General features: G+C 44.0%; 1 protein-coding gene across 1 annotated transcript in view; it reads left to right on the top strand.

Moving 5' to 3' along the window:
- Nucleotides 1-15527, top strand: part of HEPHL1 (hephaestin like 1) — a 537160-nt gene that overhangs the window by 443448 nt on the left and 78185 nt on the right. Inside the window, exons 15-16 of the mRNA XM_069639277.1 lie at nt 732-838; nt 13895-14117. Of these exons, the coding sequence (XP_069495378.1) occupies nt 732-838; nt 13895-14117 (330 nt within the window). The remainder of the gene's footprint in view (nt 1-731; nt 839-13894; nt 14118-15527) is intronic.

The following is a 15527-nucleotide window of genomic DNA, read 5'->3' as shown; positions in this document are numbered from 1 at the left end:
ATGATAATCTGTACTAGCCGAGGTAGATTGCCTCTGTGGACTTGCCATTGCTCTCTTTGCTTAGAGAAATTGAAATCATTGCCCTACACTTGGTGCAGTAGATGCCCAGTGGCAGTACTTCATAGCTTTGCACCTACATCACTGCCATCCAATCTTTCCCATAGTCTCTCCACATCCTCAAACATGAGTCTCCTTCCTACCTGCCCAGGTAACTTCAAAGCCTGCTGCCACATATCGTCTTCTAATGAATGTTACTGCTCTGTCTCCTCCAGACACTAGTACTGTCTTGTTCCTTCTCTGAAATATGTTTGAGGAGAAAGGAGGTGTGCAGTGAAAGTGGATTGGCTGTGGTTTTTGGTGCCAGCTCAAACATCTGAACTGGGATTGGGAGAACTTGTATCATGCATGCCAACTAGTTTGTGACCTTAAGATTTCAAAGTAGGCAATGGCAGTTGGAAAATGAAATGGTATATTCATACAAATGTGATGAAAAAGCAAAAAAAGTAATCCTGTTGGTCTAGTGATTTAAGAGACTTCCCCTCCTTTTTATGATCACCAAAAGTACAGAAGAAATGCAGCAATGTGTGACCTCTGTGAAATGAAGTCACAAGATGCTCTGAACATAGAATTTGCTAAACCTCAATCCTATTTGGAAACATGTCAGCACAGGTCGTCTTATTATCCAAGGCTTTGACACGTTCTCATGTTATGACTTTTAATTCCTATTTAAGGGGAAGTAAACCTCTATAGGTGGAATGTGCCGGAAAGATCGGGTCCAGGCAGTGACGATCCCAACTGTATCACCTGGGTTTATTATTCCACAGTGGACGTTGTAAAGGTAATTTTGAAACTTCTGTCTTCATGTCATTGCATCAGGTGCAATTTATTCAATGTGAATGCAATGGTTTGTGTTTCTAAGTGTGCAAAATCAAGGCAATCCAACAGGGACAACTCCCCAACAGCTAAGACCCACTCCCTGCCTATTAAGGCTCCCATCAGAACTCCTTTACAACCAGAACTCTCATTTTGAGGATTTGGATCGATCACCCCTGTCCGAAGTGAGGATTTGTGTCCAGTGAATGCATGAGTGGAGGGAAATATTGAGTCTGTCATAACGGTCTCCAGGTACATCCACATATAACTTTCTAAATATAAATCTGTGCTGGCGTTTCCCCCCTCTCTAGTGATGTATGTTTTATATACTTAACACTCATTGAATTGATTCTTTTAAAATAGTCTCTTTAGTTAACTTAATAACATGTATGTTTGAACTCTGTGGCAGTGCAGAATTTGAGCATAAGGGAATCAAGTCTTTTCTTGATTTCCTGTTTGTATTCTTGTAACCAAACAGTAAATGACAACGTCGGGTGGGGGTGGGGATCACTATGAGACATATAGGACAACCAACAAAAGAAAAGTCTTAACTCTGGCACATAGCAGGGTATCCTCGCCTCTGGTTTAATGGCAGACATATGTTCAAAGGGTGTCTCCTTGGGCTGAAATAAGCAAATTATAAATCACTCTCTATAACCTAAGTCTCAATGTCTGGGGCCCCCGTCCCAGCAGTCCACTGGGGATGGATGTCCTTGCACTGTCTAAAGTGGATTTAACAGTTCCCCTCATACATCTCATAAGTGTTTTCTTCCTTTTCTGACTCCAGATGTCTGAGGACCGGGGGACACGCCTGGCTACTCTGCAGATTGGGAACCACGGCTAGGATTATGGTAGCTACAAAAGGCAGTCTTTCTGGGGCCCACTGGCAGTGCCCTAGCCTTCCCTTCTGACTACCCTCCACTGAACCCTGTGCCGGTCTCCTTTCATGGGTTTCCTCTTTTCCCCTTTTACTAATATCTCCTTCCTTGCATAACTCTTAGCACCTCCTCCGCACTGCCATGTGTCTTTGTTCCTCCTTCTGCCCTCACTGATCCGCCAATATCCGAGTGTTTCTGCAGGACCTTCCCTTTCTGTATCCACTTTTTTTGTTATGTTTTCCTGCTGGTCTTCTCCCTTTCTAACCTCCTTGGTTTTTCTTTCTTCTCAACCACAGGAGTCATTCTCTCCCAAACCTTTGAGATTTACCCAGCCATAGGGGTATATAATCACCCACCATTTGAGTTGTCTCTCTCTCTGCAACCTCTGGGATGACTCTCTTCCCAGTATTTACTGTCATTCTCTCCCAAATCGCTGGGGGTTTCTTCTCTTCCTACCACTTATCCCCCCCCACACCTTCCTCCTCCCAAACCACATGCTCTGTTATCCTCCCAGTCACCGCCTCTCCTCTCCTTTAGCCACCTCCAAAGCAATGTCTTCTTCTCTTCCAAAATGCTTCTCCTCCTTGTCTCTGCTTGCTACAAACTCTGAAAGTTCCTGGTATCTCTATGTGCTTCCAATCAGCCCCTAACCTTGTCCTGTAGTTGTTTGTTTGACCATGGGTTGAATGTGTGCAGAGTCCGGACCTCGGGTTTTTGATTGTTCCAAGTTTCCTCATGGGTGGATTTACAGTGTACTTATAGCCCCGCCCCATTCTCTCTGCGGAATGAGGCTTCTATCCAGTGGTCTTTCATCTTGTATCATCAGAGCACTTTTCTACCTGGAGGCAGCATCTGGTGGTTGGTGGGGCCTCAGTGTTCTTATATTCAGCTTTGTGAAGCCGTTCAGTAATGTATGGGCAAACAGATATTTTGCGTTTGCTATAGTTTAGTTTAGTTTCTTTATTTATAACACGCACCGAGCCCTGAGGTAACTGGGCGCCAGAATTTAGGCAATTGTTATAGACAAATAACGGATTTACAACAAAGAGTAAGTGCAGGTCGACTGGAGGTTACAGGCAGGTCAAAAGGTTGATATAATATGGGAAAGAATACAAATATGCCAAAGGACGAATTGCCAGGGGTTACAGTTGGGGCGATAGTACCAGGCTGCCAGTTTTACAAATAGGCAAACAGAAGGATTAAGCAGGCACATAAGTTTTGAGAAGCAAGTTAGCCAAAGGTTAATGTTTCTTATCATCGAGCCAACTCTTTATTTTAGCTCTGAAGGTCCAGAATGAAAGTTCTGTTCTGATGGTGAGGGGGAGGGCGTTACACTGTTTGGCGGCTAGTACAGGGAAGCTAGCTCCTCCAGCTCTTTTTAGATTGAACCTCGGAATAGTAAGGCAATGCAAATATAGGGCTCTCGTGGGTCTGGCTGAATGGTGTTTGTTGAATTTGTCTGATAGGTACTTAGGGGCAGAGTTTGTCAAACATTTGTGGGTTATGACTAGTGTACAGAAGGATATTCAATCACGTACTGGGAGCCAATGGGCATCCTGTCTGTGGCTGATGATATGGTTGGATCTAGGTATGTTCAATGGAGATCTCAAGGCGTTGTTTTGTAAGACCTGGAGTCTGTTAAGTTTCCGTTCAGAAGTGCCTAAAAAATGGGTGTTGCAATAGTCGATTTTTTTAACAGTACTAGGGCTCTCGCTAATGTAATGCAGCTGCTAGGTGACAGAAATGATTTGCACGCGTTTATCAGCTTGTTGGTATGGGCAGTAGTGGAGGCAGTGGCATTCACTTGCTTCAAGAGTGAGAGGGTGAAGTCTATGTAGACCCCTAGAGTTTTGCTTTCCTTGGCAACTTTAATCAAATTTCCATCAATGATGAAGGATGTGTAAGGTGGGTCTAATTTGTTTAAGCGTATTTGGGATCCGACAATCAAGAGCTCAGTCTTCTCGTAGTTAAGACATAGGCTATGGTCTGCCGTCCATGCCTGGATTTCCAAATATATGTCATTAATTAGTTTGGAATCATCTTCATAGCACCCTGATAGCGTAATGAGAACCTGGGTGTCATCGGCGTAATTTGTATATGTGACACCAAGGTTGTTAAAACGATCAAAGAGGAGCTTCGTGAAGATGTTGTAAAGCGTTGGCGAGACACAAGGGCCTTATGGTACGCGGCAATAGATGGGAATTGGGTCGGCTGAGGCATAGAGTGCGAAGACCCTGGTAGTCCGATTGGACAGAAATTATTGAATCCAGGTAGGGGCGTTGCTAGAGAAGGCAGCTGCTGTGGACAGGTGATCAGTGAGGATTTGGTGATCGACAAGATCAACTGCTGATAGGTCTACCAGCAGGAGCATAGCTAGTTTACCATTGTCCTTAGCCTCCTCCATTTTAATGTTTAGGTCCAAGAGGGCTGTTTCTGTGCAATGCCTTGGCCTAAAGCCTGATCGTCTAAGGCCAAGTAAGTTATTGTCCTCCAGATGTTTCTGGATTTGTAGATATACCACTCTGTCTAGTATCTTTAAGAGGTATGGGACCGTAGTGATTGGCCTATAGTTGGTAGGTATATTTGTGTCAAGGCTAGGTTTTTTTAACCCAGGCCTCCTTGGGGTTGCTCGGGACTGTGCTGGTCTCGAAAGAGGAGTTGATCAGGGAAGTAATGACGGGGGCCAAGTCCTTGGCGCCTTTCTGAATGATTGTGGCAGGGCAGAGATCTCCTTGGCATCTTGAAGGTTTGAGGCCTTTGATGATGTTTTCGACTTCTTTAGGTGAGACAGGTGAGGAGGAGAAAGCCAGGCAAGGGGGTGTGATGTGGTTAGGTGAGGTGGTAGTGTTGGGGTTCTTGGCCAGGCTGTTCTTTTTTTTTATTCAATTTTAGATTGAAGCAGTGTGATTTTATCAGAGAGCTTTCTGTATTTTGGTGCACCAGTCTGCCGCTTTCACACAGGCTTCAGAGGGTGGGACTGGAGACTCAAGTTCCCGAAGGATGCTGAAGAGCTCCTTGGTCCTAGATTTCGCATTTAGGATTCTATTGTTATAGGACTCCTTCTTAGTGTTTTGAATAGCAGATTTATAGGTGGAGGCAGCAGAGGAGAAAAGCTCCTTGTTAATAGTGGTAGGCGATTTTCTCCATGTAGATTCAGCCGCTCTTTTGGCATTCCGGAGGATCTTTAGATCAGGGGTGAACCATTTGTTAAGATGGGCTATTGGTTTTGCTTTATTTAGTTTAATGGGGCAATGCCATTGATGGCTGAGTCACGTGTGATATTGTAGAGGGCATCTAGCTTACTTTAGTCGAAGTCTTTGTAGTTAGTAGGGTCTAAAATGTTCTGGATCAAGGGGTGTAAGCTTTGGAGCATTATGTTCGATTATTTCTGGGGAAGATTTGCGAGGCGATGATTGGATTTAGGATAGGGCGTGCAGTCCCCTGGATAGCAAAGGAGATGCAGTGATGGTCTGACCAAGGGGTAGGCTCCTTCTGTAGGATGGTGATTGAGCAGTTAAGATCTGCCAACCAGTCCAGTGTTTGACCTTTATTTAGCGTGGATGCTGTGATACAGTGTTAAAACCAAGCTGGGAAATTGAGTTTTCCAGAGCTGTGACATTAGGGTCATTGGGATCGTGGAGACCTAAATTGAAATCTCCCAGCAGGATAATTTGCAATCCTTGTTTGGTATTATTAGTTAGTAGGTCAGTGATGTTGTCCTCAAAATAGATATGACCTGGTGGTCGGTAAATGAGATGCATGAGGATCGTTTGGGTAGGTGAGAGGCGGAGCTTAACTGACAAAAGTTACACCAAAGGGAGGCTGGCATGGGAGGTGGCTGTAAGGCCCAGGAGAGTTTTAGCTATGAATGCTACTCTGCCTCTTTTGCCAGTGTGTCTATCTGACCTAATTATTGAGTAACGCTCTGGGATGGCTAATGATAGTGCTGGGCCTGCTGCCTGGTGTAACCTTGTTTCAGTAATGGCAAGGAAGTCAAAGCTGTTGGTAGTGATAAGGTCAGCAATGTCGAGCGCATGGGCGCCCATAGACCGAGCATTAATGAATGCTCCTCTGATGGTGGGGCAAGGCAGGTTAGGATCCAACCGGGGCTGAGAGGGGGGGTTGGTGACGGCTAGGTTTTTCAAAGTCTTTCATAGTCCAGGTAGTTGGCTGGGCAGGTGTATTTGCGAACGCATTTGTTCTGGAATACAACTTGTGAGCTATCACCAGGAGATAGCACCATTAAGAATCTCTATCCTATCTTTGTACACCAACTCTATAGACTGCATACACCTTTTTAAAGGGGCCATGTTGACAATGATTGCCTTGCCTGAAATCCCTGTCAAACTCACTTGTGGAGGTGGGATAGACCTGCAACCGCACCTAGGCCCATTAGTCATGCCATCCCCAACCTCTAGAGCAAAGCAGGGTCTTCCGTCATAGTCTCTTTCCCAATTGTAATAAAATACCATTTAAATTCAAATTCTAGATCGGATCTATGTTAAAATACCAAATTCCGAAAAGCTTGAGATTCAAAATTGCGAAGCCGACTTGGTTGCATTTGAAACTCAAGCTTTTGGGATTCTGTTCATTTGTCCCCCACTTTGCATTTAATGTATGCGGGGGACTCCCCTGCAGCCCCCGAAGCCCATAATGCCAAACTAGGTGAGCAGGGGACAACCCCACTCACCTAGTTCAGCATTTTGGGATTCATCATTTTCTATCGTAAAGCACAGAAAAAACACATTCAGAATTGTATTTAGAAATGTTCCAATGAAACATAAAATAATGTCATTAAATCACTTGGCAGTATGTAGAATCAATATAACCTTGAATTTGATCAGAACCTGGATATATTTTGCAAATAGGAGACCTAAGAATCTCCAAAACAAATTGTGTCATTTAAATCCAGAACAAAAGCATTTAAACTGTCCCCAAGTCTCATTAAACTGTTGTCTGAATAAAACATAAATAATTAGCAAAACCATATCTGTGTTTATTTATTTGCCAATATCATCATTATATTTTTCTACCATATGAATTTTCAATTAAAAGCAATCGTTTGTCAAATATACCGAAATTAAAATAATGTACTTGCAATTCTGGTGGGGAAGATAGTTCAGGGGCAATGTGCTTGTTTTGTAAGCAAGACAACACTGAACAGCATGGGTTCAATACCCGGGCCACGCTTGGAGGCGTCACTGCAGCATGAAGCACTAAATAAAAGCTAATTATTTTAATTTTTTTACTCTTCCAAGAGCCGAATTAATTCTCTCTCCGCAAAAATAATTATTTCAATTCTGCTCAGAGCGAGTAGAAGTCAGCTTTGTTTCGGTATTAGAAAATGGTAAAATAATAATTCAGACACCAAGGATAAGTTATTTCAAGGAAATAAGTGGTCCACTATTAATGCTGGATTTCAAAGTAACATATAAAGAGTGCTAGTACAGCCTTGAAGTAGAATTGTGAAGCACAGCAACGTACTGTGACTTGTCCTTGTGTCTTTTCCATGGAAGTAGACAAAGACAAAGATCCAGGAGGCGTGGCCAAGATGGTGGCATAGGCAGGTGCTGCTTTCTACCCTGCTTCGAGCCTCAGTGCCTAACATCATACTATGGAGACTTTATGGCTGCTCTCTCCTAACTTCCATTAGCCATTATATCGGCCATATGAAGAGGTGACAGAGCGAGCTGTGGCAAGCCCAATTTGCAGATATGAGGGCCCTTTGATGAGAACCTCTGCTGAGGTCAGGCCGATCAGGGAGGCAAGCAGGATAGAACTGTGCTGGATTGGCAGCAGTCCACCGGAGCTGAGGCTGAGACACGGCCACACAGGAGTCATGGCGCTGAAAAGTCCTACACAGACTCTGAAGGCCCGAGGTGGATGGGGCCGGTGAAGGAGACGGGAGGCATCCGAGGTGAGCCACGAGGCCTGGTGAGACCCTGCAGACGTATTGACCTCGGTTGGTGACGGGGAACTTGCCGTGGCATGCTGCAGCGCCTCTGGCAAGGAAGGTAAATGGAATGAACTGGGAGAAAGGTTGCGCTGGTCAAAGCTGATCATTGACGCGATGGCCCCACTAACGTAGCCACAGAGACTGGGACAAGCCGCTGGCAGAAAATAGGAAGTTAACATCCTGCATCAAAGCGGAGGTCGAGATTCGAGGTGTGTGAGGGGAAGTGGTGATTCGCAGTGATCGGTGCATGCTTGGAGGACCTTGTGAGTGTGGTGACCCGACCCTCCGGGTGGGGTCAGAGCACAGGCCTCTGGAGGAGCTTCCATGCAGAGGACTGGTGTGCCCAATTCAGTCACGATGTCCAAACCCACCCACAAAGCGAAGGAGGCAGGCCTGCAGGCCTTCCTCACCATGCCCTCTAAAAACAAAAAACATTATCAGAGAAATCCAATGAAGGGGGAAGGGTATTCGAATGACCCCCTCCGGCCCACCTGCTTCAGATCCTCACACTGCAGACTTTATGCTGCGCTCCCTAGATTTGCTCAAGCATGACCTCAAAGAATCACTTTGTTCGTAAATTAAGGAAATGCTAGAATCCATCTGAAAAAATAAGAGGCATCTGGAGCCTGGGGGAGCAAATTGACTATAATGAAAGGACCCTTACTCATATTGAAACGCAACTGTCCTCTGTGAATGAGACCATCACGTCTTTGAGAGAAACCAACAAATCCCTCCAATTGAAATGCAATGACCTAGAAAACAGGGCTAGAAGGTACAATCTCTGAATATGTTTTTTGAGAGAAGGCGCAGAGGGAGATCCTGCTGAAAAATGTGTAACTTAGGTTTTCACTGAGATATTGTAGATTCTTTCACAGACTGGTTTCAAGAGTGTTAGAGTGCACAGGGCAGGCCCTATTGGAAACAACAGAGAACACCCACCCCAGGATATAGTGGCTAAACTGCACAACTATAAAATCAAGAAACTGATCCGGGTGGAAGGCCAAAAAAGAATCTGATATCCTTCCTCAATTCTACAGTAAAGGTCTGTCAAGATGTTTCACACGCCACCCTGATGAAGAGGAGATTGATTGATTGATGGATGAAAATAATAACAGAGGAGTTGAGAAAAAGGGACATCAGACATAAATGGACTTACCGCTTTGGCTTACAATTTAGGATAGAGATCAGGCTGCATACTGTGTTCACTTTTGAGGTGGGCCACAAGTTGTTGGGCCTCGTCGCTCCCAAGCAGAGGACCAGGACCAAGAATCTACTTTGAAGGATAGCCCCAGCAGGGCCCACAAACAGAACTGTGGCACACTAAACCCCCCCAGGAAAGTTACAAGATGAGGACATGATGAAGGCGAGTTGTGTATGGCAAAAGCCTTTCTAATGTGGGGTTCTTTAGAAACTGGACATATCCAAGTGTCCAATGAACTCCAGGGGGGAGGAGAGGGCTGTTAGTTGTTTTCATCCTTTTGTCAAAGGTTACCGGTATCAATGTTTGTTGTGCGAGCCATTGTTATCACAAAGGATTTATGCAGGTTGCGACACTGGGAAGGGTGTGGGTAGTACTCCCTAATGTTTACTACAATACCTACTGGAAGAGAATAGCATGGGAACACATCTTATGAAGTGGAAACTGCCATGCTGCGGGAACAACACTTTTTTGGGTTCATGTTTCGAAACATATATGCTCCTTTCAACCACACAACTCACTGTCTATGCCACTTTTGGGATGGGAGATTTTTGAGCATGGGGCCTGTGGGGACACAGTGATTACATGACCATGGCTACCATTTTAGGCTCCCTAAGTATTAGGGGCTTGGATTTCCTAACAATAGGGTGCAATTATTCTGGGGATTAAGGTGCTTATAGGTTCGAATTGTGGCATTACAGGAAACTCATTTGTTGCATATGGACCAATCTCGGCTTTGCAATAGGGATTATTCTGTTCAATTCCATGCCTCAGCAGACAGTAAATGGGCTGGGGTGACCCTTCTGTTTCATAGAGGTATGGTCTTTACACATCTCCTTAGCAAGGAAGATCCGTAGGGGAGATGCATTATAGTAAAAGGCGATTTACAAGAGAGGATGGTTAGGCTGGCCTCTTTCTATGCACCTAACTCTGCACAAGAAAAGTTCATTTCTGCGTTTCTAGCCACTCTTAAATCGGTATGTGAGGGAGACATTTTTCTGATGAGCAACATGAATCTAGTCATGCATGGCACCACGGACAGACCTGTCCAAAAAACCTAATCCATATTCGGTACAGCCACAAATAAACTGAAACATTGTCTTCCTGAACTTAATCAGTAGATGTGTGGCAGGTGCAACATCCAACTGACAAGGCTTCTCCCATTTACTCAAATTTGTTTCCGGATATACTATATTTTCACTTCCATTGGCCTCATGCTACAGCTAGAGAAAGCAGACATTGAACCTATGTCATTTTCCGATCACAGTATGAGCTTGGCTACCTACCAAAATGTATTGAGATGTTAAAAAAACTCACATGGCGACGGATCCAGAGTATCCTGAGAGACATTGTATGTTTGGAAGAACTCAAGCTCACTGTAAGAAACTATATTTCTCTTAACCCATCGGACAAGTCAGTAGGAAATTATTGGCATGCCTTGAAAGATGTGGAACGAGGCAGTACAATTGCTAGTACCAAGGCAATGAAAGGCATGAGAGGGCGCACACAACAGCAACTCCTGGCAGGCATTAAGGGGTATGAGAAAGCCTACCAGCAGAAGATGTGTACTAAACTGGCTCGTGGCAGCAGGCTTTTTTTCCCCTGGTGCACATCCATGCACCTTTATTTGTTGCGGCTCAAATGCCCTTTTGAGTACCAGCTCATAAAAATGCTGTTCCTCATACTGCAATACCTGTTATTTTTGCCATCTTCTTTGTTGGCTATATTCCTTCCTTCTCAAGTCGTGCATTTCCAGATTCTAGCTGGCGCTCGGTTCCACGCGTTTTCTCCTTCCCCTATATTTCTGGGTGTCGCCTGCTCTCCACATTTTCCAGGGGCTCTGCTGGAATTCCCTTTCTCCTTCTCCACTCTTTATCTCTCCAGCCAGCTCACAATGAGCTATTTATGTTAGGAACTACTGACCGTGCCCCTAGACCTTTATAGGGCTTTTACCCCACTTTCCATCCTCCCTCTTGTGTAATGGGACTCGGGTGTGCTGGTTTGGTATAGGGAACAGCATGAGCAGTGTGGCGGTCCCTTGTCCTATCCCTCCAGTGCTGTGGTGGGGATCTTCATCACACCACCTTGGGACCTCAGATCCTGTAGCAGATATTGGGACCTGGTCCGATGAGTCACCCCCACACACAACTTAAGTGCAAGGCAGGGGTTTGCATCTTAACTTTGAAACATACCCTTTGTTTACTAACCCTGTTTTTATGCATTTTTTGAAAAGTTAACTAACCAGTTTCCCACACAGTTTGTTGTCCCTGCTTGGAATTTGAATCTTGTTTTAATGTTTCTGATGGTGGTTCAGTTTCACATTCTTGCCCTTTGAGTTTGCTTACTCTTCAGCTGATGTTTCTGGTTGCCTTCACTTCCACATCGCAGGTGAGTGTGTGAGCTCCAGGCGCTTTCTGTCAAATCTCCATACCTTGTCTCCTCCAGGGAGAATGTGAGTTTGAGGGTGAGACCATCCTTCCTTCACAAGGTTGTGTTGGACTCACCTGTCTGAGAAGATCCAACTTCCATACATCTACCCTCCCCCACATCCATCTAAGGCAGACACCAGGTTTCTTCAACAGGACCCTAAAAGGGCTCTGTTACTGTGTCTCTCTGGTTAAGGATATCTGGAAGGACGACCCGTCAGTTTTGCTGGTGTGCTTGCTGGCCGGGCTGTTTCCAAGCAGACCCTCTGCAGGTAGATTTTCTTATGCATTTCTAATATGATCTATCCTACAAGAAAATGCTGTCGGATCTCGGGTCTCATGCTACCAGAGGCCATGTGGCTACTCCTGCCTTTCAGGGGCGTGTCTTTGTTGTGGACATTTGTCAGGTGGCTTCTTGGGCTTCTCTGCACACTTTCACAAAACAGTACTGCATAGATTCTTTATCACTTTGACCATGCAGTGTTCCTGATTTTTCTGGTTCAGGCGATGTCTCCTTGCTCTTTGCTCCACCCGGCCCCTCCACGTTCTGTACTGCTTCGGGACTCTTTTTAAGATGAGGAATCTGTATAAGGAACAAATACCTTGGAACAAACAACTAACCCTCTGTAATGTTCTTTCTGATAGATTAGTCCCCCTCTCCACTGCTAACAGATTCCTCACAGCCTACACTGCATTACAGATAGCTTGCAACCTGTGGCTTTTGTGTGTTTTATTTAGCCTTTCAGTAGTAGGAAAATGGGCAGGACTCAGGTCATGGGGTGCGGCCGCCTCCATCACATTGTTTGTGGAGTCATGGGTGCCATTGATGCCAGTCTGCCCAACATGGACCTGCAATGCAAACCCTTGTGGCTGAAAAGGTTGATGAAGACCAGCTTGCGCCTGAAGATTTCAAGATGATGATTAGTCCATCCATTGGCGTACTATTGATGTGTACCATTTGTATGTGTTTGCTTAAATGTGACTATGTATTCTTTTCTGTACTTTTCCCTTGATCTGTCAGTGCTTACATTATGATCATTATTACTTTCTGCGGAGTGGCGGGAGAAGCCTTTTGCAATAATCCCTCCAGGTTCATGCCTGGTTGCTGTAGACTCGCGCATTCAGCCTTACTCCCATCATGCCATCCTTCATTACCATATCCATTTAGGAAGACCTAGCGCAGGCTGCTTCAATGCAGCACATTTATTCCACTTGTGTAAACAAGGACCCCATGGTATAGGGCTGTTAAAAACCCATCCCATAACTTCCCTTTGTTCACCAAAGTCATAAAGAAAAGGTTGTGCTGCAGTAAAAACAGTCCCATCAGGATCTCCATCACTCATATGTCTAGTTCACCCTGGTTTCTGTCAAGGCATGGGCTTTTATGTCAGGTTTTTTTTAATGATCGCCTTCCGCGCTGTCTTTTTGTGATACATTCATTCCGAAAATCACTGGATCACTCATTCTCAATTGCCCAGCACTATCCAGGTTTCCATTCTTCAGAACATCTTCCTTCCCATCCCCTCAGTTTTCAGATGCCCCATCATCCTAACACCCCCCCCATAAACCACAAGTTCATCACAGCCCCATGATCGTTCCTTCCCCATACTGTCACTCTGACCATCTGTTCCCTTGCTCCCTCACTTGATGTCCCAACATCCATTTCTTGCAAAGCTGTGCCTATGCTTCCTGTTTCTTCTCTGCCTCCCCTTCTGTCTTGGATATTCGATGCGTTGCTTTCGCACCCATGACTGAAAATAGGAAATGGCAACACCCCACAGGCACTACTTTTAGTTTGGGATTTTATTTTTTTAGCATGAACCTAGCTTTGGGAAGCAGATTGGTAGGGGTTACAGGCCACGTTAGATTGCTACTGGAGAAATAGTCATTACAACATACAACATGAGCTAATTACCGGCATACTGTTTAGGGTAGCAGGGGATGGTTAACATTTACAGTTTGTGGGGAATGTGTAATGTGTATTTACTTAACAAGTACACTCTTCCATTATACATGGCATGTTTTTCTTTAATAATATTGTTATCCTTCGATAACTTTTGAAAACATTATTGGCAAGACTCATTTAAAGAAAAATTATTTTTAGCAATATTTCTAAGCAAATAACCCTACATAATTGTATTTTCTCACAAAAACACTTATTTGTGATTACAACACACCCTTTTCACTATTCACACAGACCCCCCCCCTGTTTGTCAATGCTTGTTAAACTTTCTTCTCATGTCCCCTTTTACCTCTACTTGTGTCACCAAGCTCAAGCCTGTCCTGCAAGTGCTGGATGACTCCTTTTTAGATGTCATATCCTCAGTAAAATCTCCATAACAACCTGTAGGACTATGATTCTCTGTCATTTGGGATTCTTGTCTTGTGTTTTGTTCGAGAGATGCAAATTGTGCAATTAACAATAAAGTTATATCTCTACTGAAATGCCAATGTATGCAAGATTGGTACACTTCCTGCATAGGCATCGACTACAAATAAAGTTATGTTTATAAGAAGAGATCTTGAAATAAATCGACAGTTTTTGTTTTTGGTCATCTTCTAGGACACCTATAGTGGCCTGGTTGGTCCACTAATTACTTGCAGGAAAGGAACATTAAACAACAAGGGTTTCCGAAAAGACGTGGATCATGAATTTGCTCTCCTCTTCTTGGTGTTTGATGAAAATGCATCCTGGTATCTCCATGACAACATTAAGACATATCTTAATAAGAACCCAGAGGAGTTCAGTGAGCCTGAAGATTTTGAGGAAAGCAACAAAATCCATGGTAAGTGAGGCATAGTTTTCTATAAGGGAGCCCTTGTAGGTAGAAAGAAGTAGGCATACGATACATGTGTCTGCTGATGAAAGCATGTATTGTTTGCGATTGATGCATTTAGTGTGATCATTGCTTTAAAATGAGTATTCCATAGCTTATTAACTGTTTGATATTGAAGACCTTTATTATAGCCGGAGCATCTAGAACAAGAGGTGTTGTACAAGGGTCGGATTCAGAAATTGGTAGGGGTAGAATGATCAGTTTTCAAAATAACTTAAAAGCGCAGGATGGAGGTGTATAGATGAGATTCTCATCAAACATTGATGGAAAGCGCTCCAAGCAAAAACTAAAAAGGGCTCTATGACAAGATCATGCACTTCTATCCCTTAATGTTAATTACCATTTTGGTTGATATGCCAAGGAAAACATTAATTTAGGGCTCTGAAATATATACGGTCACAGATGGCCATAATAAACTGAAAAATCTGAGATATGGTTCAAGGATTTTTATTAGCAAATTTCTTGGGTTGTTGCTTTGAGGTGTTTTGGGCTGCTGGATAGTGTGACTAAAGGGGTAGTCTAGCTGGTCCCTCAGTCTCCCTGTGGCTCCCACCACTCTAGCTCAGGCTTTCCTGACACCAAAAATCAAATTGAGCACTAGAGACAAGTAACCCTTTACGTAGTGGGAGGCTCTAAAGGCCAAGGCATTAGCAATCTGACTCCTCCCCTGGACTTGCTAAGCGTCACCCAACTTGAATTATACTCCGGTTATGGTCTTCACAAAGAAATGGGGCCAGTTTTCCCTCAGCCACCACCCTGTACGCACTCTCACTCACGTTCAATTCACTCCCTGATCTAATGTCTCCCTATTCTTCTCCCAATTCCTTCTCCTACTCCCTCTCCAATCCTCTTCCCATCATGGTCTCCCACGTTCTCCTCTCACCTCCTACTACCTCTGATCTTCCACTCCGGAAAGGTTTAGAAGATCTACATTTCATACATGGACACCACTATGCGTATTAACACTCATATCAAAGTCAGGGCTGACTCACTTTTCATTTGTATTTAAGATGTATATTGCATGCATGTATGAAAGGTAAAACTCATATAAAGCTCTTACATGTATTAAAAACTCACATCAAAGTATTGTGAACTTTTATTCGTATAGGATGCATATAAGACATGAGCAGAATGAATGAACATCTTATATACAAACTGTATACATATGTGCAGGGTATGTACATTTCGTATATATGTACATTAATATACCTTCGAAAACTCACATTAAATTCGGGAGTAACTTTGATGTCGGCTTTCAGGAGATACAATGGATACAATTTGCAAAACCTGTATTGATAATGTTGGGGTTGGAGAAACTTATATTCAGCCCTATAACTAAGCTGGGAGTAGTCTCGACCA

Source organism: Ambystoma mexicanum, chromosome 7q, assembly GCF_040938575.1.
Source record: "Ambystoma mexicanum isolate Mex_15411 chromosome 7q, UKY_AmexF1_1, whole genome shotgun sequence".
In the NCBI taxonomy this organism is placed as follows: Eukaryota; Metazoa; Chordata; class Amphibia; order Caudata; family Ambystomatidae; genus Ambystoma; species Ambystoma mexicanum.
This window is presented reverse-complemented; position numbering and strand designations above follow the sequence as displayed.